The sequence below is a fragment of the Liolophura sinensis genome, chromosome 2 (assembly GCF_032854445.1).
Source record: "Liolophura sinensis isolate JHLJ2023 chromosome 2, CUHK_Ljap_v2, whole genome shotgun sequence".
Lineage (NCBI taxonomy): Eukaryota > Metazoa > Mollusca > Polyplacophora > Chitonida > Chitonidae > Liolophura > Liolophura sinensis.
This window is the reverse complement of record NC_088296.1, coordinates 15,094,136-15,117,642: the sequence shown is the minus strand read 5'-3', so window position 1 is coordinate 15,117,642 and position 23,507 is coordinate 15,094,136. Positions and strand designations below refer to the sequence as shown.

Genomic DNA, 23,507 nt, shown 5'->3' with positions numbered 1-23,507 from the left:
AACCCTCAGCTCGTGTGTCCTACAAATCCGAAGTCAAAAGCTCCTAGCAATTTATCTCCATGAAACATAATGATTAATTCGTATATACATACAATGGTTCAACCGGTCTTTCAAAACTATATTATATCATATGAATATAGGCACTTTTCATCCAGTTAGCAACATAACCCAAGGCTGGGTTTGAACTCGCACCTGTATGGGATGTCATAGCCATCCAAATGCAAACGCCTTTAACCACCATGCCACTGTCCGCTTTCTCAAATGTAAAAGCGGCGTATATTATGCTCTCCTGCTTAATGTACATGTATTGCCCCTATAAATTAAAATAAATCACCCTCTTACATAAAAGTGATGAATAAATTTGAATCTCATGAACTATCAAAGAAGATCGAACAGTACAGCAAAAACATCTGTGGTTGGATTGATTGACAGGTTACACAGGTCAAAACGTCGTCTTTGTAATGAACATCTTGAGTCTTTATCTGAATAGAAAAATACATAGCCAAATAAAATAACGCACATACAAACGCCTGGGTACATTCTGTAGGTCAGCCATGCACACGATAAGTGGCAGAACCTTGGGATGTATTTATTGAAGACATTGTACACATACTGAATGTCGCTTGTCGCTCATCGCATTTATGCTGACTTGAGCTCTGTTTCTCTGACTGATCTTTTATCTGTATTAGAGAATGATTATTTACACAAAAATAGGCAACCACTGGATGGGTTAACATATGCAAAGACATACCTAAATATACATACATACATATACGCACGAGCATGCATAAATAAAGACATATAAAGACGCATGTCAAAGTCCTCATAATCCACATCAATCATAAACACATATGTTTTCTCTGACGAACTCTGTACCCGTGTGACAGGCATGTTTTTTACGTATATCCATCTAAATTTAGTTTTGTATCGGTAACAGAAAGAACATTTCCATATCAGTCTATGCAGGTGTTATCGAAATGCTCGTACATTGTAGGTGAACCAACCAGACTTACCGGTGTACGTGTCCGTATACAGATAACTGGCTGGGGTCAAGTACTCTCGATTACATTTAAAACATTCGTTCTAACAGGAGGCAACTGGGCTTTGACCCATGGGTCATGATTTCGAATCCACATCTGGCTAGCTGGGGCGCTGTTTTCCCGAGGAAGTCTACCCGGCGCCGTTATTAAGCGAAAAATTCTTTACTATGATGCTTAACAACAATGACATAAGTAAATAAAAATGATACAATCGGAACTTCATTAAGGTCCGTAATATAGTTTGTTTCATTTATTAAACCTGTCGCCTATATTCATTTAGCACTATTGAAAATAAACCGTAAATGATACCCAACAAGACATGCTCTGCACATCAATTTGTTACATTTGCATATTATTGTAAAGTCATGGCAGTTATAGTACTATATTTCTTATTCTACCAGCCTGCTTTCGACAACAAGAGCTTATCGCCTCGGGTAACGTCATAATTATTAAAAACCAAGTGAACAATGGACGTGGCGAATTTGTTTTTGTTTCAGCACAGGTGAGCCACATGGATACACTAACATAAATTTAGTTTTTTTGACCTACACAAGTTAAATTTGTACATATTATACAAGATTTAAAACGTAGCAACTCTAAAATGCATAATAATACTATAGGTTATACACTACACGCTAGGCATACGTCGGGTATAAGTATCAGTAAAATTACACTGCAAACATGGCAAGAAAAGATACAGTGGGATATTCATTACACATTATAAAAACAAAATGCATGTAACGAAATATTTCAAGTACTCGAAGAAAAATCTCTTCCTCAGTCGCAGTACAGTGTACACTCCACTAACATTTTTTTTACATATGTCATACTCTAAATTGCATTTACTTGTCATAATTTCACACACATGTAAGTACAGTGTTTGGATGCAAATAAATAAGTGACATTCTGCAGGAGAAAAAAAAATAACATAATAAAATTAGAAATAATAATAAAATAAAGTAATTTTTCTTTCTAGAAGATAAAGGAACGTTTTATTAAAAGAAGTCTTTTTGTATTTTGACCATACATTCCCGTGTCTTTACTACCTTCATAAATTGTCCTGGCGTAGTTTCTCGACTGGTTCCTGAATGTTTCATATCATGTTACTATCGTTCACATAAGCATAATCGTTTTCCGTAAACTGTTCAGAAATGCCGTTGGCATAATTTGCACGATATGGAGTGTTTTCAACAGGGCAATGCGTTGGCTGTTCAGGATTTGCTTGAAAACACACTTTTGCTTCGCATCGCGTTATCAACATGCAAAACAACAGTGCAAACAATGCGACTGCACACACTGCAAGAGAGACAGCAAGGGCAATGATCATTAGTTGTGTATTGCGTCTGTTGCCTGTGACAACGGCACAGGAGGGGTCTGTATTGCGTCTGTTGCCTGTGACAACGACACAGGAGGGGTCTGATGAAGATTCCGGTGTGTTTTCCACGACTATGCAGACATTGTAGGTACGACCCTCTAACAACTCGTCCATAACGACGGACCTCCGGTCAGGGTGAATCAGTATCTCTGTGTCAATTTTAGAATCCTGTGTGTCACGGTAGGTCAGCTTCATGCCCCGAACCCCTCCTGGTCCCTGTGTATTCCAGCGAATTTCAATCTTTTCGTTATTCGTACTCCAAGTCAGATTATAGATCTCCAAGGCGATGTCTTCGTCACAAAATGTATGTGTTTCAGCGGACGAAGGTGGGAAGGATGTTTTGCCCAGAAAACAAGACTCCATAGAATAACACTGTAGAAGGAACATACTGGCTTTTGGGGGCGTTTGACATCGGACCTTGTCAAACTTCATAGAGACCTGTTCAGCCCTCATCCACGCTAAACTGCAGTTGCAGCTGAGTGGATTCCCGGCCAGGTAAACCTCAGCGAGAGGGCTCGATGTGATGATTTCTTTCAAATTGTCAATTTCACGAAACTGGTTTAAACGGATATCTATAGTGCGGAGTGAAGTACGTGGTCCTCCGAGTATATCGGGTGACAAGGAATACAGCTTATTTCCCATCAAGAAAAGACTCTTCAGAGTTATGGTCAGACTTTTGTAGACGGGGATTAAAAACGGCAGTGCTGTTAGCTGATTGTAACTGAGGTCAAGACTAGTGACGCGACCAAGGCAAGCATTTGGGGAAATGTTGGTAATAACGTTGTGAGAAAAGTTCAAAGTGATCACTTGGAAAGTTGTACAAGGGGTTGATATTGAAGGATCCATCAAGGGGAATTCTGTAACGTTTGAAAACCTGTTGTGTGAAAGATCCAAAATGGTGCATTCCTTTAAACGTGATGTTTTCAGGGAACGTCTGATTGAATTATGGGCCAGGCTTAAATGTCGGAAGTAGACGAAGGTGGTGCCATTACCAGATAACGTAACTTTGTCTATCTGGTTGTTGTCTGCGTAAAGCTCTATACTGATAGACCGCACTGGAGAAAACAATATGTTAATCTCTGGAAGATAGTTATAGGATATGTTCAAAGTCATGTAAGAGATTGTAATACTCACTGGTCCACTGGCTGTTCCGAATGTCTTTAGACTGTTCTTCGAAAAATCGGTCTCCTTTGCAGACAACATTTTGCGAATTTCAGTTGTCTCGTCTAGGGAGCAGTTGCGTAAATGTAGTATATTCATCAGGCCGAGCTGTTCTGTGATGTTATCTGACAGGGAGGGTAGTGGCATATCTGACAGCAAAAGCTCACGAAGACTTGTGAGTTTCGGTAGCTGCCCCACTAACCTCTTCGCGGCAGTGGATGACAGTTGATTACCAGACAAGTCCAGATGGTAAAGCGCTGAATCCAAATCTGTGAAGATATCTGGTGGAATCTCCTTGATGTGATTGTGTTGTAGCATAAGGTACTTTACCTTTGAGGAGTTGGTCAGAAATCCCTCCGGTATTTCGTTGATCTTGTTCTGACTGAGATCCAATGTATTAAGCACCTTTAATTCACTGAAAGCTCCCAGCGGTAGAGATTTGATACCATTGTTTCTAAGTTTCAAGGAGACGACTGAAGGAGAGTTCCTTAAGAGACTGCTGATGAAGGATTCGTACTTGGAGCTATCTATAGCCTGTGGGCTGTTTCTTTTTCTGTTAACGTGCAGATATTGAAGACTCTTTAATCGTGATACGACATCAAAGTTAAAGGTTGTTAACTGGTTATCTGACAAATATATGATCCGAATACCAGGAGTTGAGTTAAACAGATTCAGAGGTATATCTCTCAACTTGTTTGCACTGAGGCGCAGATAATATAACCTGGTAGTTTTGGAGAATATAAAAGGTGGAAGAGATGATAACCGATTGTTTGTAACATAAAAAAATTTCAGATTAACAGTGTGGTCAAAAATATTACCCGGAAGTGTCTCCAAGTCGTTGTTGTCAAGATATACACTTTCTAGCTTCTTGGATGTATCAAAGATTCTCAGAGGCAGGCTGACTATGCTGTTATTTTGCAAATATATCGTCTTCAGAAACACCAGACCTTGAAACGAAAAATCTGAGAGTTGAGCAATGTTGTTGAATCTTAGGTCTAATGTGCTTAATTTGTCAAGACCTCTGAAACATCCGGGCTCGACATTTGTAATTTTGTTCCCGGCAAGGCTTAAATATGTTAAATCCTTGAGGCTTTCAAAATCTTCAGTGTGGATATCAGTGATCTGGTTGTACGTTAAGTCGAGTCTAGTCAACCTTGTCAGGTTAGCAATCGCACATTTTGGGATTAAGCTGAGCGTAGTTCTGGAAACGAACAACTCGACGAGCTTCGCTTCCAGTCCAACAAAATCCTCGCAACCGTACGTTGTGATTTGGACATAGTTAATGCTTAACACAGTGGCACTCACATTCAAGAAGGAGCCCTCTTCGATTGAACAAGTCTGCTTGTTTGACAATATTAGACGTCGAAAGTTGACGGGCGAGTCCAAAAATCGAGGAATCGTTCTACTAAACTGTGTACAGACGATGTCCGTGCCATTTGCCGGTCTACAGGAGCATTTGGGATGAACTGGACACAAAGAATTGCAGTAAGTGGCGAATATGGCTAGAACCGTGAGAACAGCGTTCACTGTCCCCATCGTGCTTCACTCTACATTGACTACCTGTGGACATGCCTTATAAACAGTACAGCGTGGCCTATGTTCATTACCCACTTTAGTTCTTGAGGGGCGGAGCCACAGCAGATTGCGTGAAAAATGTATCCTAGCATTTGACGTGATCATTGCCGTCTTTAACGTGACATGCTAGGACACAATTATCACTCGATTTGCTGTGGCTCCGCCCCTTCACATTCCCTAAATGTCGCCTAATACGAGTGTTCCAGGCATTGGACTCTCTTTGTTACGTTGTCTAGTCAGCATTCCTTTCAACAAAATTGGAATAAAAGAGTAACGTCTGGAGAATGGGTACTGGGCCATCTGACGTGTCAGATCCCCCTTAACAAAAACTGACAGATCATGTCTCAGGATGATAGCCTACCAAATATCTCAAAAGTAAACTGAGTCTTGTTCTCTTTCATAACCATAGTATGCGTTGTCACCGCGATCCGTAAAGATGCGGATGTATAGAAAATATTATCTCTTTTTTCCAGCCATTCCATTGGTCAATGAGCCTCAGTCACGTGAAAACTGACATACAAACAGGACGTCACAGTGCACAACAGGAAACCGTGTCAAAGTATAGTCAATACTATTTTATTTATATAGTAGATTTATGTACAAAAAATGCTTTTCAGCTTTATCACGAAAAATGTATTATTATGGTAATAACTGGAATTGTACTAACCGGGGACTCCGAGAATGATAAATCCAATGTATCAATAGATTGTATTCGTAAGTGTCAGGCGCGTAGTGCGACGTTTTATTCACCCTGTGTCGAAGTGAACACCCAAATTAATTTGCATATTGACCTTAAGATTATGTTCTCATAAACTACTAGTGACGGTTTGAAGTTATTTCCGCAATAGATGTACCTCATTATATCATGAGCGATTTAGATTTTTTTATTTGAATAGGGGGACCCCCTGGCTCAGTTGGTTAGCACTGCGTAATGACCCAGGAGTCTCTCACCAATGCGGTCGCTGTGAGTTCAAGTCTAGCTCATGCTGGCTTCCTCTCCGGTCGTAAGTGGGAAGGTATGCAGCAGCCTGCGGATTGTCGTGGGGTACCCTCGGGCTCTGACCGGTGTCCTCCCACCACAATGCCGGCTGCCGGCATATATTCTTGAGCACGGCGTAGAATACCAATCAAATAAAGAAATAAATAAATCATTTTAATAGGTTTGGTCATTTAAATGCCACTCCACTCATGTTATACTGGAAACTGGATTTTAAACATGGCGAATCTGAAGTAGAAACAAAACAACAAGCACGGGATTTTTTTGTCATTTTCATATGTGAAGAAAATGTATCAATAGGGGACAGTTTTTTATGTACATTGGATTTTGAAAGTTTATATCTTCAGTTTGAGGTTCTTCGCCAATTTTCAGATATTTTTTGGGGTTAATTAATAAATAAACAAAGACATATGGCGCGCATGTCCATACTTCTCATGTGTGACAGTCATTAATTGCTTGGGAAAGGCAGACTGCTGTGTAAAAAATTCTTTGCAGTCAAGCGTTGAACAATAGTGAAAAAAAGATTTATGCATTTATTTGATTGGGTGTTTATGAAGTAGTCAAGGATATTTCACTAAATGGATGGAAGCCAGAATTATGGCGGGGGAATATCGGGCACAACCCTAGGGAAATTTTGTGTTAAACCTTTTAAGTTTTAATTTATGGTTAAGGATAGATGTGCTGGTAATGGTGATTATTGATCAAATTGATTCAATTAAATTTATGTTCAATATTAAGTAGACTTTGTCTATTGAGACTGACGTTAATTGTAACAACAGGCAGATAAAATAGAGAAACATTTGTCACTGAGAACTTTTGAAACAGACCTGTAAATGTTAAGCAAATTTTAAAACAGGTGCATCGGAAATTGAAGTAGATGCACATGTTGGCCTATATGACACTCTACAGAATATAGTCTTTTATTTCTTGGATGGTTTAAAAAAGCGTTTAGAACGGATGATCTCCGTTGGGGACTGGTTGCATTAACGTTACAGTTATTGAAAAGTTTCGATATTAAAAGTGTGATTGAGTGTATTTTATTTATTGACTTGGTTAGTGTTTTACACCGTTCTCAAGAATATTTGAATTATACGACCGTAGCCAACATTATGGTGGAAACCGGACACAGGAAATCCACGACCATCCGCAGGTTGTTGGCAGACCGTTCCACGTACGGCCGGAGAGGAAAGCAGTGTGAACTGGACTGGAACTCAGCGACCACATTGGTGAGAGGCTTCTGGGTCATAGGGCTGCGCTAGCGAGCTAAACGAGCAGAGCCACGGAGGCGCCTGACCGAGTGTAAGTTAATACGACTATGTTTACCTATTGGTAAAAAATTCTGTGTATCATTTGATCCCATCTGCGAAATTAGTGAAACTTTTACTGAATTAGGTGAACAAGTTCACACAATCTATAAATGTTGCTTGTAAATGTGTAAAACTTTATATACAATTTTAACAGTGATATCTTGTTTTCTACGGTAACGTTTCCTTTTGAATGTGAAATATCCTTACAAAAGAAAACACCGGATTTCCACGGATGATAGTCTCTTTCAGGGTTGACTAAAACGTGTGTTATTGTCCTTTTGTGCGCCTGTTTCACAAAACACATGTGAAATTCGCAAAAAAAGTGTAGATATACATACGAAAACAAAGCGGTTTCATACATTTTACATCGTTTTGAAAATGTGAGATATTTAAATCGAGTGCTAAGAAAACACGTTTGTACCCTAAGTTTGTAGATCCCTAGGGTCTCAACGTTCATTGTCACCTATGTGCAAAACACTGTGTCCCAGAATCAATGCACGTCAACACATATATTCATTCACGATCTTCAAATGACTGTTCTTTTTTTCGTCGTACTTAAGAATATTTTACCGACAACGAGGAAAACTGGCAGAGCTCTAGAGAAAGCTATAGATATTGTAATTGGTTTACGACCTCAGACCTTTCCAGATTTTTCGACAAAAACAGCTTTTGTTGGCCCGTATAAATTTACATCTAATATCGCAGTTCTTTAGACGGAGGAGTTGCTTTTGTACAAATATAGGATACATGTATACCGACATCACGTGAAAAATAAGAAGAGTGAGTTATTGCTCAGAGTTGAGCGTCGTAGATTAAACATTTTCAATCATTTGATTTATTGATTTATTTGATTGGTGTTTGACGCCGTAATCAAGAATATTTCACTTATACGACGGCTGCCAGCATTATGGTGGGTGGAAAACCGGGCACAGCCCGTGGGAAACCCACAACCATCTTCAGGTTGCTGGTAGACCTTCCCACTTACGGCCGGAGAGGAAGCCAGTATGAGCTGGACTTGAACTCACAGCGACCTCATTGGCGAAAATCTCCTGAGTCATTACGTTGCGTTAGCGCGCTAATCAACTGAGTCACGGAGGCCCCTCAGGCATATGACGACTAAAGGGTTCGTTCAGTCTACTGACACGTGTATAGCTGAACGCACAAGATGGAATTTACAACTTCATCTTTTAACATCTTATATGTGACCACCTCCCGACGTGGACACTCTACCAACTGTGCTATCGGAGAGGGTGAAATTATTTTATTTATTCATTTGATTAGTGTTTTGCGCTGTACTCAACAATATTTCACTTATCCGACGGCTGCCAGCATTATGGTGGGAGGAAACCGTGTAGAGCCCATGGGAAACCCACGACCATCCGCAGGTTGGTGCCTGACCTTCCCACTTTCAGCTGCTGAAATTAGAAAAAATATAACAAGTGTACTGCTTAAGGGTCATAGTCATACAAGGGTCAGTAATAATAATGAAGTCGAGACATCATTAAGTAAATGTAAATGGTTTCACTCTTGATAGAGATCTCAGCATGTGGGGCGAATGGTTGTGAAACCTTTTACATTTACGTGGTGATGCCCCGTACATATGACCACTTTCCAGTCATCCCCACTATTACAGTAACCTTCCTTTATGCAGACTTGTACATGTATTAACCATGCTCTCAAACCCTGATGGATCAGGGATGTTCAAGCTTAACCCTTTAACCCACGCAGTGACACTATAGATATCATCGTCTTATGTCCATATTATAAATTTTCACATATTATTTTTTGTCTCTCCAGGAAGTCCTATGTACCGGTACCATGGTATGTATGGGGGTTTTGAAAAGTTCTTGAACTAGTTTAAATAAAGACTGGCATCAGCTTACACATTTGGGCGTCGCTTCAAATATATAAGAGAGAATCTAGATGGAAAGAGTACACAAAAGAAGCCCTATTGTATTTGTAGTAGTCAGAACATTTTGATATAAATCCTACCGCCAAAAACTTGATTTAATATTCATGTAATATTTTCAAACTGCTTGTTTATCTTTTTTAAATACCATTGTTTATATTCAACTATTTTTTTGATTCTTGGTTTATACCCCGTATTCGATTATTCAAAAGATACGTTCATCTTTCCCTTATACCAGGGCGGAGCCTCCGTGACTCAGTTGGTTAGCCTAGCCGCCTAGCGCAGCGTAATGACCCAGGAGCCTCTCACCAATGCGGTCGCTCTGAGCTCATTCTGGCTTCCTCTCCGGCCGTACGTGAGAAGGTCTTCCAGCAACTTGGGGATGGTAGTGGGTTTCCCTCGGGGCTATGCCCAGTTTCCTCCCACCACAATGCTGGCCGCCGTCGTATAAGTGAAATATTCTTCAGTGTGGCGTAAAACACCAATCAAATAAATAAAAAATAAAGTTACCACGCCCCCAGCAATATAATGGGAGAAAACCGGAATAAACTCACCACCACACTCACGCTGCTTTAGTCTATATCTTTTAAAGAGTCGCCTGATTCCAGCTGTCAGTAAAATCAATCATACTCGCTATCAAAATTGTCCTTAGTCAGTGACACGTGACAATTTAATCGTTGGGAATACTAGAGTAGTCACATTGAGTAAGTCGTTGATAAATCTTGATGAATCTGAAGATTCATCGATTACCCAGTTGTTTGATAATCATGTTTGTAAGCACAAAAGCTACTAAAAGCTAACACACGTTCACACGCATCACTTCCCATTACATCTTGTCGCATGACTTTCATACGAGAATCGTAATCTTCTTTGGTCACAGAGTGCTTGTTCTTTTTGTCTTTTTTACAATTATGAACAAAACAATACTCTTTGAGGGCAACCAGAACGTATATATTCGCAGGGAAGCTAATTGGCTAACTTCTTGAACAACAGCGTCAACTATGAGTGTTCATTAAAGGCCAAGAACACGCTAGTATGAAACGCATGTAAAATTATAAACCAAATATTTTCCATGAAAATAATTCGATTTATTTTTAGAACGTTTTTGTACCTAATAAAATGCATTTAAAACTTCATATTCTACGTTTGTCTTTTCTGACCATATTGGGATCGGTGATGCCACTTCAGCTTATTGTCAGTTGGCACACGTACAGTGGTGTGCATTTCAAATGCATCTTCGTTTAGAGCAATGAGTGCATCCAACAAATGGACCTTAAAACGAACTATTTCAAGCCAAAAATATTGCTGTAAAATCACGGGTACCCTCTGGGTCCGTACAGACAAACATAGAATCCTAGGCTTTAAATCTGAAAAAAACTAAATCAATCCGTTCAATGGACAATGGTTTAATGGTCTTTCATCCAATCAATATTTTATATTGGTATTTTCTTTGCTTTTCACACTTGTGCATGAATTGAAATCAGAGGTATTGTTACTCAGATAGGCCTAGGGTTGGGCTTATTGGTGAATTGGATAGGCTATATGAAAGAAACGAACAATATGCCAAGATGTGTCAACGGATATGTGTTCTATATTGGTAACGTTGTTTTCTGCCTGAGGAAAAGTCATGTAACATTTACATTGCACGTAGGTGGTGAGCTGGGGAAGGAAGGCACCCATTACCACATGAGAAAATATTCTTGAGAACTACGTAAAAGAGCAATTAAGATACATGTATACATAAATTAAGACACAAATAAAGCAATAAACATATCTTCCATATCAGAATATGTGGCCCATTTTTACAACAAAGAGAGAAGGTTTTTAGTGCCTGCATGAGAAATATAGTTATAGTTTGTGGTGGAAGCGTCTGGAATTGGAGTTCAAATCCCGTTATGAACCTACAGCTATTATCACTGCATTTGTACACTATCAACCATAAATGGCGTTAACCCACCTGCACCGGGACAGTGTATACATAGCCTTTAGACCTAATACTAGGGGGGTCTCCGTTATCGAAGTGGTTAGAGTGCCAGTGCGGCACAACGACCCCAGGGGCCTTTCCGTGAATGACGTGGCTATGAGCTGAAGTCCAGGTCATGATGACTTTCTGTCTCGCTGTACGTGGAAAGATCTACGGATGGCTCTGCCCAGTTTTCTCCCACCACTAGGTTGACTGCCGTCTTATAATTGAAAGATTGTTTTAGAACGACTTTAAGCACCAATGAAAAAAGCACAGTCAAACTCATTACCATGACTGAGGGGATTAGTGTGCCAGCTCACGATGGCTTTCTGTCGAGCCGTGCGTGGGAAGGCCTCACAACAGCTTGCGGATGGTTGTGGGTTTCCCCCGAACTCTTCCCAGTTTTCTCCCACAACACTGAAGTCCGCCATCGTATAAGTGAAATAATCTTGAGTACAGCGTAAAACACCAATCAAACAAACACACAAACTTAATACCACGCATGTAAAAGAGAAGCAAATCTTACTTAGAACACCATTCAGAAAACGTAGCGTTAAGTTAAATATAAGAGAGTGTGTATTGCGGAGGGAAAGTTGATAAAATGTCTAGGATGTTTGTACATCTAGGTCATACAGCTGCATTCAATAACAATGTCACCCACACGGATTTGGGTCATACTTTATGTGCATTTATAATGTATTGTATATATATACACAGACAATCTTGTTTAGCTGTGATACAGAATCACCTGAACGTTGAGCCTGTCTCTTCGCATAAGTGGCAGGAACCCGCAAACATTCTCACGTCATCTTGGCTTCGCCACAGTCATTATATCACATCACAACTGTTATGTCACGTTATACCGACATAAAAACAATCATAATATCAAATTATATTACAATAACCACAACCATTATGTGACATCATATCATTATGACAGCAATAACTATGTCAAAATGCTACAACTGTCATAATGTCTTTTATATCATTACCACTACAACAGTTTTGTCTCACTATATCATTCTGACCAAAATTATCATGTCACATCAGAGTAACAATCATAGTGACACATGATATCTTTACCACCACAATCCTCATATCACATTATGGTAACAATCATACTGACACATGGTATCATTACCATCACAGCCCTTATGACGCGTTATATCATTATGACCACGGTCGATGTGAGTTCAAGTCCAGCTCATGCTGGTGTCCAGAGCACCTTGGAATGTACGTAGTAACGTGAAAATTGCTCTGATATTGTTCTTTGGTTTAAATGCATTGGCAACAGAGCCATGAATGGAGCACTCACATCTGCAGTTTACGCGCAAATCGTTCCAATACTTTTGATATTTCTTGTAAAACGCCATTATCAAAAATTGTATCTGGGGTCATCGAAATATTTTAGAGATGTACTTCCGTTCTACGTTGCTTTCATACGACATAAAACCCAAAGCATACAGAATGCAAGTAGAATAATATAGTGTCACCACCAGGGCGTTGCGGTGACAATGCAGCACCCACGCCATTTTCGGGATTACGGCTGTGTACTATCTTTCAAGGTCAATGCGCACTGATTACTGCACTCGCCTTACAGGTTGGTTTACGCTGTGGAATCCTCGAAGATTTATTCCAAACTTTTTAGTTTTCTTTATCCATTATATTTATCTATATTTACTTCATTTACTATTATTTCAATAGATTTCTTCATTAACGTTTTTTACTTTGGATAGAATTATTATGTGTCATTTCACTCATTGTTTACCTGCATTTAATATATAATTGATTTTTTTTCTTATTTTTTATGTACTGATTTATTTATTTATTTATTTATTTTTTTATTTATTTATTTATTTATCTATTGATTTATTTATTTATTCATCCCTCGGCGTATTGCTTGAATCGTTGAATGCTTGGTTTATGTGATGTATTTTTTATTAACCACGGGTGCTTATGATTTCGTGCAATCTTCCACACCAGGTTCATCAGAGAAATCCACAAAACAAGGGTCTACGTGGAAATGAAGACCACCTCTTTGTCCTCTATGTTCTCATCACGCGACGTCGTCAATGTGTGGAAAAGGTTAAAAACATTCAAAATGGACAATGCATCTTATTAGACCTGCAGGTCGGCGCAATGACCCAGGAGCATCTCACCTGTGCGGTCGCTGTGAGTTCAAGTCCAAATCATACTGGCTTCCTCTCCGGCTGTACGTGTATGTTTGAAAGAGAGCGTTTGCGCGAGTGGACATATGTATGTATTTATACTTGGGGTTCGATCTCGTGCTTCACAATTTTTCAGTCATATGACGACGAGGTATTGTCTGCCATCTTGTGGCAGGGCGCCAAAGTGGTGCCGCCACTGAGATATAATGCCGAATACACCAGACATGAGAACCGACCCAGTCACATTATACTGACACCGAGTTAGTTATGTTTCCTGACTCTTAACTTCTCAGTGCTGAGCGCCAAGCGAGGCATCAGCAGGGACCATTTTAAAATCTTTGGCCCGGCAACAGGCGGGAAGGTCTTTCAGCAACCTGCGGATGGCCGTGAGTTTCCTCTGCCTGGTTTCCTTCAGCCATAATGCTGATCGTTGTCGTACAAGTGAAATTTTCTTACGTAGTAAAACACCAGTCGAAAAATGTAAATAAACAAATCTGCCTTGCCATAAATACGAGGTATATAAATGTTCGAATACCAATTTTAGCTAGAGACAAGATAAATAGACTGGTATGGTGTGGCATACAACGTATTGACAAAAATTTTAATTGACATCAAAAGTAAAAGTTGTCCAGGGTAAATTGTGTTTTTTTTTTCCAATTATTGTGTGTGAAAATCACGATGGTCATTCCCCGCTACGTTATATTCAACGCTAACATAAAAAAGTATGTATAGTGAACTGGTTGTTAGCGGTCGGTCACACGCCGCGAGACGGACTTCCGAGACGACTTTTACAGAGACATGTGTTAGATAAACATGAGGGTGGATAAGCCACGTTATCTAGCGATTGATATGTCAGCTCCTGAACCATTTGCCTGGGTTCTTTCCCCTGGTGTGTATGACCTGCACGCAGGCTGTGGGTAACAAGCGATGCCATTGATCTATTAGATGAGATATATTCTTTTTTCTTATTTTTACTTATATTTCTGTTTTGTTACAGCAAACGTTGATTTATCGATTAATTTGTGAAAAGAGACTGATGGATTTTTTACTGTCATGAATTATCTATTGAAAATGTATCTGAAAAACGGATAAATTTGTTGGAAAATTTAGGGTATGTATAGCATGGGAGAAAGACGTATAGTTTGATGTAAAATATACATAGCTTTTTTTCTTGCTATTCCATACTTGCCAACTAACCTACGAATGGTAGTGGGTTTCTGCTCGGTTTCACCACCACAATGCTGGCCTTGAGTGCGGCGTAAAACATATCAAGTAAATTAATAAACAAATAAATAAATAAGTAAATAATTTTCAGCTGTCGGCAAAAAGAAATTACCGACAAGCCTCTTGGCTCAAGGGAGATGACCACGTTTTGCCAACACCAGTGCTACCCTCCCCTGTTTCTTTCTGAACCTGTCGCCTATATTCAAATCTCTGAAAAATCAGTAATATATGTCCTGGTTATCAAAATTGCTGTTAGTTAGTGACATGTAACACGACAAGCTGAACGCCCATATCAGTGCAAGGAAAATGCAGTTGATATACATTTTAAATTTATATAGTTAAACTCTCATCAGCTTCTTTTCCACACCATGAATTCATTGCCCTGGGTTATGTCATGATAATGAAAAAACGAGGGCATGCCGGATAATGGGTGGAGTACAGTATATCGTAACGGAAAGCGACATCAGTTAACTGGCATGTGATCGACTATAATTTGAACCCTGTTCCTGACTCACATGCGAGATTGTTTGTAAGTTTTACTAAAATTTAATATTAATCGAGATTGTTTGTAAGTTTTATTAAAATGTAACCTCAAATAAGATTGTTTGTTAGTTTTATTATAATGTAACGTTAATTAAGACTGTTTGTAAGTTTTATTATCATTTAACCTATTCAAGATTGTTTGTTAGTTTGATTATAATGTAACCTCTGTCAAGAATGTTTATAAGTTTTATTATAAATAACCTTAATCAGGATTGTTTATAAGTTTTATAGTAAATTAACCTTAATCAACATTGTGTATAAGTTTTATTATAATGTAACCCTAATCAAGGTTGATTGTAAGTTTTATTATAGTGTAACCCTAATCAATGAAATTTATTTTGTTTCTTTTTATTGTTTCACGGCAGTTTGTCTTCAGCGGTAAATGATGGGAAATCCTGTTATAAAAAAGGCAATTTTGGTATACAGTACGATAGATTTTACAGATTACTGAATACAGGGAACAAGTCAAAATAAGATGAAAACACGATTGAAGAATTCAGGTGAATTGAACGCAGTATTGCGTACCTGGCGGTTGATTGAACATAGCCACGCCTGCTCTATTGTTTTACTGGATTCAATTCGTTATGTTGTGTTTCTCACGAACCCTTCCGATAATATAATGTTTAAACACGCTCTAATCTATGTAATCAGGCCAGGTAACTGAAACTGATCTCTCTCTAATTTTTCAAATCTAATCATACATGCTGCGGGTATAGGTTAAGTTACCGAATGGTTCGTCTACTTGGTCTTGGATGTTAAATGCTTAAGTTGCTAGCGCTGCTTCGCTTGCGTGTGCCGCAGTCATACACTCTATCATAAAACTTACATCCAGTTCTGTCTCCCAAATGCCTTAAAACAATATGTCGTTTATGAATAAATCAATGACTTTCAGTGATTACTGGTTATAGTTTGTCAACTACCACACTGCTGTGCTTTGGTTTTGTCTCTGTGCTCCAGTTTGTTTTTTTTTTTATTTCCTCAAAGGGACTCCATTTTGTCCCAGCTATATAAATAAGATACCTACTCCTGCGTAATGGCGACTCTGGCACGCTCTTATATTTATTAGCCAAGCGATGCTCTCGCCTAAGCAAATCTTATGATATAGCATTCTTAAAAACAAATGGTACGCAGGAAGGTCTTTCAGCAACCTGTGGATGATCGTAGGTTTCACCCTGGAAAAGTAAAGTATTCTCTAGTACGGCGTAAACACCAATCAAATAAATTAATAAATAACTAAAAATAAACATTTTGCGTTGATACATGTACTCGGCCATACCTCACAGGCTTCTTACATATAGTGTGCCTGAGCATTCAGCTCTGACCTGAAGTCTTCTTAGTAACCAGTGTTAAAAGTGGACGATGAACAAGGTGAGGTAACATCTGCATTCATAACGGGAAATTTGTACTGGGCAAACATAAGAAACATATAGAGTCCATGCATCAGTAAAGATATTCGCATAGCAGCCGTCAACCAATAAGGACGTCCCGGGTCAGTCATCGCAAGATATCACTATGCCTCGTAATTACAGTATCTTGTTTTGTTTTGTGTGATAACAGAGTTTATGATGTCCCTGGAAATATCCTTTGTATCTTTTAAACCAGGCAACGGCCTTGTCTAGAAATCATTATTCTCGTTTTTCCTCTTTTTTCTTCTTATGAAGAATATATTATACTTGGAAAACTTCCACATATATTAATCCATTACACCATACAATAAAATCATATAAATCGAATATGTCTATTAATATATCTAGCACTGAAACGGAATGTTCCTATCAGATAGTACCTGCACGAAAATACCAGGTAATAACGCTATCTGGGTTTTATACTGCCTTTGTGTACGCATTGCCGACAGCCCTTATTGAGAACGTACATGCAGATACCATCTACTAGCCATACGCAATGCAGGCACTGGTGATTATTCATTGCAAGTTTTTTTTATAATCATTGGTTGTCCTTAATGCGGATCGACGTAGGTATCCAAGAAATACAGGTATATGTGGGTTAGATAATAGTTTTCGGCACGCTATGGGGATAGGCGTAATTACACATGGCCTGTGTGTTAACTTTTCTCTAGCAAGTCATTGGAGCAGATGTAAAACTGGTTTTGCTCAACTTTAAGAGTTGTTATATATCGCTATAGGCCTACTATAATTTCCTGACCAATTACGCTTTTTTTAAAAATCTAATTCTGCTTAGGCCATTGTGTTAGATACGTCTATGTTGACGCTATCCAAATATTTGCATCAGCAATTAGAATGAAACCTCAGCTGAGTTAAATTGTGAAGAAGCTGAATTTTCTTGATTGCATGTGACTGTTATCGGTTGATTTGTTTACCGTTTGTAGAGTCGAACGGAGCACCGTAAAGCTTTGTCAACATAGTGACATGATCTACGTGATATGTTACCTGATAGTTTTTGTTTTCACTGCTTCGTAAAGCTATATACATGCAGATGAGTGCAATTGGGGACATTCTGCATCGTTTAAACACCTCTGAGCGTGTGTGTGCATGAAAGCCTTTAGGTCATCAAAATTGTAATGAATGCATCGTGCAGTGAGACCGATTGGCCAGATGTCGTTCAAATATAAAATAGATTTAAGACACCCGTACAGGTGCAGTGCTAGCATCAATTTAAATTTGGTAAACACAACGTAACCTTTGTCACTTCTCGTCAAGAAGCGTTGCAATGCAATGTCACAATTAAATGTTTGGCTTGGGTAATTCACATTGTCCGGTGTTACAGAAACCGGATACAGGCATCATTACAACACCACTGTCTGGTTCCGTGACACTTGTAACATCGCAGTGTTAGGGGAGGGAGGAGGAGAAGGCGGGAGATGAGCGATATGAAGGTAATGGTGGATATTGAGGTCATGGGAAACGGCGTTACATGTAAAAAAGCGACTCTCAATCGAACACATCAGAAAAAGTTTCACTGTAAATTCAGTTTAGTCCTACGTCTCATATAATCTGCTACATTGCTTTTGGATTAATAGTGTACCTTCGGGTGTGATACTATAACGGAAACACAGCTGGCTCAACTCTATTTAGTGTTCGCTATGATCAGACGTTGATTGTGAATTCTTGAATGATAATTTTGAAATGAACTGGAAAATCAGTTACAACAGTGACCTAATGGCCTTATTATGTCATTGCCTAGTTTGGTACATGTTACACGTAGCACATACACCTCACGTAACACATGCATCTCATGTAGCACATATAACTTATGTAGCATATGTAGATCATGTGCATTGTACCTCCTCTTCGTTGTACCTTATGTACATTGTACCTCATGTACATTTTACCTGATATACAATCTACCTCATGGAAATTGCACCTCATGTACATTGTACCTCATGTACATTACATCTCCTGTTTACTGCACCTTCTGTTCATAGTACCTTATGCACATTGTGCCTCGTGTAAATTGTACCTCATGGACATTGTACCTTATGTACATTGTGCCTCATTTACATTGTACATTGTGTACATTGTACCTCATGCAAATTGTAGCTCATGTACCTGATGTAGTACATTGTACTTCATATAGCACATTGTACCTCATGTAGCTCATGTACCGTATTTAGCATTTGTACCTTACATAGTACTTGTAAGTTATGTAGCACATGCACCTCATTTAACACATGTATATTATGTGGCCTATTTACCTCATGTAGCACGTGTACCTTATGTAGTACATGCACACTATGTTAGAAGATGTACCTTTTGTAGCACATGTACCTCGTGTAGAACATGTAGCTTATGTAGTACATGTACCTTATGTAGTACATGTACCTTATGTAGCACATGTACCTTACGTAAGCAGACGTGCCTCCTGTAACAGATGTACCTCGTGTAGTACATGTGCCTCATGTAGCACATGCACCTTTTGTAGCACATTACCTCTTGTAGCACATGTTCCTTATGTAGCACATGTACCTGATGTAACACATGTACCGCGTGTAGCACATGTACCTCGTGTAGCACATGTACCTTATGTAGTACATATACCTCGTGTAGCACATGTTCCTTATGTAGGACATACACCTTTTGTAACACATGTATTTCGTGTAGCACATGTACCGCTTGTAGCACATGTACCTCGTGTAGCACATGTACCTCGTGTAGCACATATACCTTATGTAGCACATGTTCCTTATGTAGGACATGCACCTTATGTAACACATGCCTCGTGCCTCGTGTAGCACATGTACCTCGTGTAGCACATGCACTTGTTGTTCCATTCAGCTCATGCAGGTGAGATCTGAGTTTACAGAAGAATTTTCTCAAATTTATGTAGGATAACAGCGATTAGTTCTTCATACACCGAGAGCCCGAATAGGTAGCGCTAAGCAGAACCGGCATTAGTATATTTATCGATGATGTTATTTCCAAATATTTGCTACCACTGACATAAACTTGCATAACATAGAGATTCTTAAAAAACCTGAAATAAGCCTCGAAAATTATTTTTTTTTGTTTGCGGGAGGGGGGGGGGGGGGCATATCTTCCTCCACCATCCTTATAATTATTCTTTTCGTTTTAAAGAACCTTTTTCATGTATCCTTTAAGTAAGTAATGATATGCAATAAGTAAGTTTTAAATAATAGATTGGAAATGAAGCAAATAGTGACAGTCATGTACCATAACCTTGAAGATAGAGATGACACACATTTACCCACCTTCCAGTTTCTACTGATATTGTATGGTTAGATTTTTTGTTCTTCGTTTAAGCCTCATCCAATCCCTGACAACTTCCCTTCTCCGCCCTTAAATGAATTGTAGACACAAGTTAGAGTCATAGCGGTTTGTCGACATATTACACAAAGAGGGAGGACAGGACACATCAGATATCGGGGATAAGCGGTACCCAGACAAGCTTACAGGTCAGTACACCATAGGCAGCTGATTTAGAACGTGTTTCCTAATATTAGCTTCATTTATGTGCAAAGTGAAATATTGTACATATGTAAAAGTTACATATTAGAATTTTAACGTGGCGTTTAACCGTTTCAGGGAACGATTTACGCTACAGTTCCTAAATTTTAAGTTGCCTCTGAAATCTTTTAAGGTATCAGGATGGAATATTGCTGGGGTATTGTAGCTAATCATTAAGTATGCTTACCAAGAATTACACAGTTACCATTCTCACACACCAGCCAACGGATTGCTCATTACCCTAGGCTTAAAATGCGCACAAAATTTCATCCAAATCTCTGCACAACTTTTGACTCTGAAAATTGCTGACTTACACTGAGAGATGGACAGATAAATACACGTCCGTAACTACATAGCATTATAGGTGAAGTTAGGTTAATAAGTAAAGATGCGTATAGTTTTTTTTTACATGTACATCGTTTTCCACTTGTCTTTTCTCTGGAACTCATTTGTACTTTTTACTTTCTGTTTAATTACTTATGATTTCATAATCATGTGACAACTATTTCAGTTTACGCCATAAGATGGCGAGACACAGGATACGTCTGGACGTTGTCGCCGGTCTACCTCTGACATCTGTGATCGCGTGTCTGTGTCTGTTCACCCTAACATCTGTTATCGGTGCTGTTGTAGGTAAGTACACTGACCAAGTGTACATTCAACAAAAGATGCTAAACGATTCTTTAAACATCAGTAGGGTGTTGAGGTAAAAAGGGTCAGACATAAATATTTACTTCAATCTTATAATCTACATTATTCACGTAGCCTACCGTCCTTCGACATTTTCCAGTACAAACTGAGAGGAGCCTGAAGCAGAGGAATGAAAGGAACTAGAACTGTATGCAGTTGCACGGCTTCCAAGCGGTCTGTACATACAGCTTTTCGCGTCCACGTTCTAAAACTTTCCACTTTCTCCACCACAGACAGTTCAGATCTATTAGTTCTATGCTCTTCTGAAAAGACCACTTGTTTGTTTAATATGAGCAAAAAAAATAGACGTAATCCACATTAGACAATAAACTTTCCAAACGAGTGAATTGCATGTAACATGAATCTGATCTTGTTTCTTCCCTGGAAGATGTACTTATGTCGCAAATTGCCATCCCAAATCGAAAATTTGCAATTTTCTCCCATGTTTGTAGGTCACGTAACAGAAGACTAAAACCGTTGTAAAGTTCAAAACTGTTGAGTGGAAGGGACTATATATGTACTGTACGTAATCTTTGAGCGATCTTAATAAATACAGGATATACATGGCATCGGAATTTGACAAAAGGCCGATTTACTATATTTTGGAACATGTACAAGTGCATGTTATATAATGCCTATACACTCTATTTGTGTCTAGGATGAATATAGAAATATTGTAAATATGCCATCCGACAAATTCAATGTAATCGGAGCAGCGGTTCTAGAAAAGAATATTTTTAAAAAATGTCCCTACTGCGTCAATATGACCGAAAAGTAGGTCACAGGTGGGTTAAAATTGATATTCCAGCCGGTAGACCGAGCGATTTGGTAATGAACATGTGCAAAAAGTTGACAGCTGTGACTCGCACTTTCCTTGCAAAACAAAAAAAAAACAGGTGTCAGAGAAGACAAAACATAATCTGAGCAAGAACAATGGTCGTACAAGCGAAGATTGGAATCCTGGCCAGCCCCCCTCCCTCCATTTACTTTCATCACCACTTGCCTTATCCACTACAAACATTCAATATATCAACAACTGTGTGAAATAGTAAACTCACCGGCCTCTCTCTCAACAGGTAACGCTAAATAAGTCACTTCAGAAACCTGTTTAAATCATAGTCTGTGCAATCAATATTTTGGAATACGAGAAATTTTTGCGTTTTTTCTGTGGCTTTAATGGCGGGTTTTTCCGTATGTATAGCTTAGTGATTCTAAACTGTGATATCAGGCACCGTCAGTCTATGTGACCCCCATGTCTGTCTGTGTAATTAACTTGTTTTTTAATTATGCATTTGTATAGTATGCGTTGTATGTGACATCCCTGTCAGTTTGTAAAGGTTACTCTTTTTCCCACGTGCGACCTCTGCGTCTCCATGTAAAGCTCCCCTAACTCCACCTGCGGTCGTTATGCCTGTATACCTGCTTTCGATCATGTCAGTGCATATACATCGCTGACATCTTATGATCTTTGTTAGTTTTGATGAATTAAGACTCCCCTCTCTGTGCATGCGGGAGCGGTAGATCCAGGATCAACCCTGGGTCGAGTCACACCTAAGAACTTAAAGGGTTAAGTTTGAACATCCCTAATCCATCAGGGTTTGAGAGCATGGTTAATACATGTACAAGTCTGCATAAAGGAAGGTTACTGTAACAGTGGAGATGACTGGAAAGTGGTCATATGTACGAGGCATCACTACGTAAATGTAAACGGTTTCACAACCATTCGCCCCACATGCTGAGATCTCTAACAAGAGTGGAACGATTTACATTTACTTAATGATGTCTCGACTTCATTATTATTACTGACCCATGTATGACTATGACCCTTAAGCAGTACACTTGTTATATTTTTTCTAATTTCAGCAGCTGAAAGTGGGAAGGTCAGGCACAAACCTGCGGATGGTCGTGGGTTTCCCACGGGCTCTACCCGGTTTCCTCCCACTATAATGCTGGCAGCCGTCGTATAAGTGAAATATTGTTGAGTACAGCGCAAAACAATAATCAAATGAATAAATAAAATAATTTCACCCTCTCCGATAGCACAGTTGGTAGAGTGTCCACGTCGGGAGGTGGTCACATATAGGATGTTAAAAGATGAAGTTGTAAATTCCATCTTGTGCGTTCAGCTATACACGTGTCAGTAGACTGAACGAACCCTTTAGTCGTCATATGACTGAGAGGCCTCCGTGGCTCAGTTGATTAGCGCGCTAACGCAACGTAATGACTCAGGAAATTTTCGCCAATGAGGTCGCTGTGAGTTCAAGTCCAGCTCATGCTGGCTTCCTCTCCGGCCGTAAGTGGGAAGGTCTACCAGCAACCTGCAGATGATTGTGGGTTTCCCACGGGCTGTGCCCGGTTTCCACCCACCATAATGCTGGCAGCCGTCGTATAGGTGAAATATTCTTGATTACGGCGTAAAACACCAATCAAATAAATCAATAAATCAAATGATTGAAAATTTTTAATCTACGACGCTCAACTCTGAGCAGTAACTAACTCTTCTTATTTTTCACGTGATGTCGGTATACATGTATCCTATATTTGTACAAAGCAACTCCTCCGTCTAAAGAACTGCGATATTAGATGTAAATTTATACGGGCCGACAAAGCTG

At 39.2% G+C, this 23,507-nt stretch overlaps 1 protein-coding gene across 1 annotated transcript; it reads right to left on the bottom strand.

Annotated features, from left to right (window-relative positions):
- Window positions 1-509: 509 nt before the first annotated feature.
- LOC135462515 (slit homolog 1 protein-like) lies at window positions 510-5,112 on the bottom strand. Its single transcript, XM_064739741.1, has one exon. The coding sequence runs from the start codon at window positions 5,110-5,112 to the stop codon at window positions 2,134-2,136; it is 2,979 nt and encodes a 992-aa protein (XP_064595811.1). The 3' UTR covers window positions 510-2,133.
- Window positions 5,113-23,507: the final 18,395 nt, after the last annotated feature.

Excerpts from the sequence above, each read along its gene's own strand:
- LOC135462515 (XM_064739741.1), bottom strand. The coding sequence starts at position 5,112 with ATGGGGACAGTGAACGCTGTTCTCACGGTTCTAGCCATATTCGCCACT.